We start from the raw sequence: 1,687 nt of genomic DNA on the forward strand, positions 1-1,687 counted from the left end.
CAGACCCTTAACTGTACCCCACAAAACCATAATAAAAAATATTGATTAATAAAAAAAAAATAACAATGTCCATGATTGAGAGGGTAAGACAGAGAGTAAAAACAATGACTTAGTAAAATCTGGATGTTGTCTGTCCCCTCTCAGCCTGTCTTTGAGGATCTTCTCCAGACAGAGGTGGTAGGCTTTCTCTTTGTTTTCATGCAGATCATAAATGCTACTTTGTACAACAATATAGACCAGAATTATGTTCCCATGAAGCCCTTTGGAGAACAGAGCTTAAATGACCAAATCAAGACAACCCGCATACTTATCTTTTTCTGCTGCTGGTTGAAGTTGTCAATAATAACACCAATAAAGAGATTCAGAGTAAAGAATGAGCCAAAGATGATAAAAACTACGAAGTAAAGGTACATGATAGAATTATTCTCAAACGCTGGCTGTTGTTCTTTCTGTTAGAGATTTTTTAAAGAGAGAGAAAAAGAAAACAATTACTGGAGAAAAAATACACAAATATCCTAAGTGTCTTATCTAGAAGATCAAAATGTCTCTCAGCAGCAACATTGAAGATATTGCCTCTCCCGACAGCCATGACCCCTGCAGGGGCAGGGGTAGGGAAGGAACTCCTTTTCTGTCCCCCCTAGCTCAGCTTGGGTAATGGCATGCAGTGGGCATCTGGAGTAGTGGAAAATTGGGCTTTTTCTCCTAAGCAAGGGAGAATTATTGAGGGATTATAAGAGAGAGGAGTGGCATGATCACATTTATCTTCTGAAAAAGTCATTTATATAGAATGTCTATTTGGATATGTAATTGGAGAGAGGCAGACTGAAGGTGAGGCCACCAGAGAAGGGGCACATTCACCTGGGCAGAGGTGATTAAACTACTAACCACTAATTGTTAACTACTATGTCTTCCATACAGAGTCCACTGTTCTACTTAATTTCTAGCTTTGTGCTTTCACTTCTGAATTCCTAGTGCCTAATTATGATATGTAGATTCTCAAAACACAAAAAATAAGTACATTAATGATTTCGTGAATTAATAATCAAGTTCCAAAATGGACACAGATTGACTACAACCAAGCTTTCCTAGCTGAAGCTGTAGCCAAAAGGATCTGAGATCCCTTTCATCCAAGCTCTTTACATCATCATTGGCTTCACCTACTTTGGGGTAGGTGGAGAGAGAATTTCCTTTTTCTCCTCCAAACACATCAAAGACATAGATATTACTATATTGTTACCTCCACTAAGTGTTGATAGCTCTGTCATATGTTGCACTTATTATATTTGTTATTCAACACTTACAAGATAGACTAGTGTATTGGAGGTACTTATTTGAAAATATTTTTCCCTTTTGCTATGAAGAGTACCTTGACCTTAGGCCCAGCTGGCTTGAGGCATCCGTTTCTTTGAACCAAGAGTTGGCATTAGTACAAAAACAATCTAATAGAAAGAAATAATACTCAGCATCAGAGACTTAAAATAAGATTACCAAGTGGGTTACTAGTCTTGCAAGTCGGGTTATTGCCTTAAATTATAGGAATGTCAGCCGGGCTCAGTGGCTCAGCCTATAATCCCGCACTTTGGGAGGCCGAGGTGAGTGGATTGCCTGAGCCTGCAGGTTTGAGACCTGCCTGGGCAACTTGATGAGACCTCATCTCTACAATAAACCAAAAAATAAGCCAGGCATG

The 1,687-nt window shown here is 39.1% G+C and overlaps 1 protein-coding gene across 1 annotated transcript in view; it reads right to left on the reverse strand.

Annotated features, from left to right (window-relative positions):
- Window positions 1-307: 307 nt before the first annotated feature.
- Window positions 308-1,687, reverse strand: part of SCN11A (sodium voltage-gated channel alpha subunit 11) — a gene marked incomplete at its 3' end in the record, with an annotated part of 61,167 nt that continues 59,787 nt past the window's right edge. The window contains exon 23 of the mRNA XM_008049429.1: window positions 308-449. Coding sequence (XP_008047620.1) covers window positions 308-449 — 142 coding nt within the window. The remainder of the gene's footprint in view (window positions 450-1,687) is intronic.

This window comes from Carlito syrichta, unplaced genomic scaffold, assembly GCF_000164805.1.
Source record: "Carlito syrichta isolate Samal-C Ts95f unplaced genomic scaffold, Tarsius_syrichta-2.0.1 Scaffold135600, whole genome shotgun sequence".
Lineage (NCBI taxonomy): Eukaryota > Metazoa > Chordata > Mammalia > Primates > Tarsiidae > Carlito > Carlito syrichta.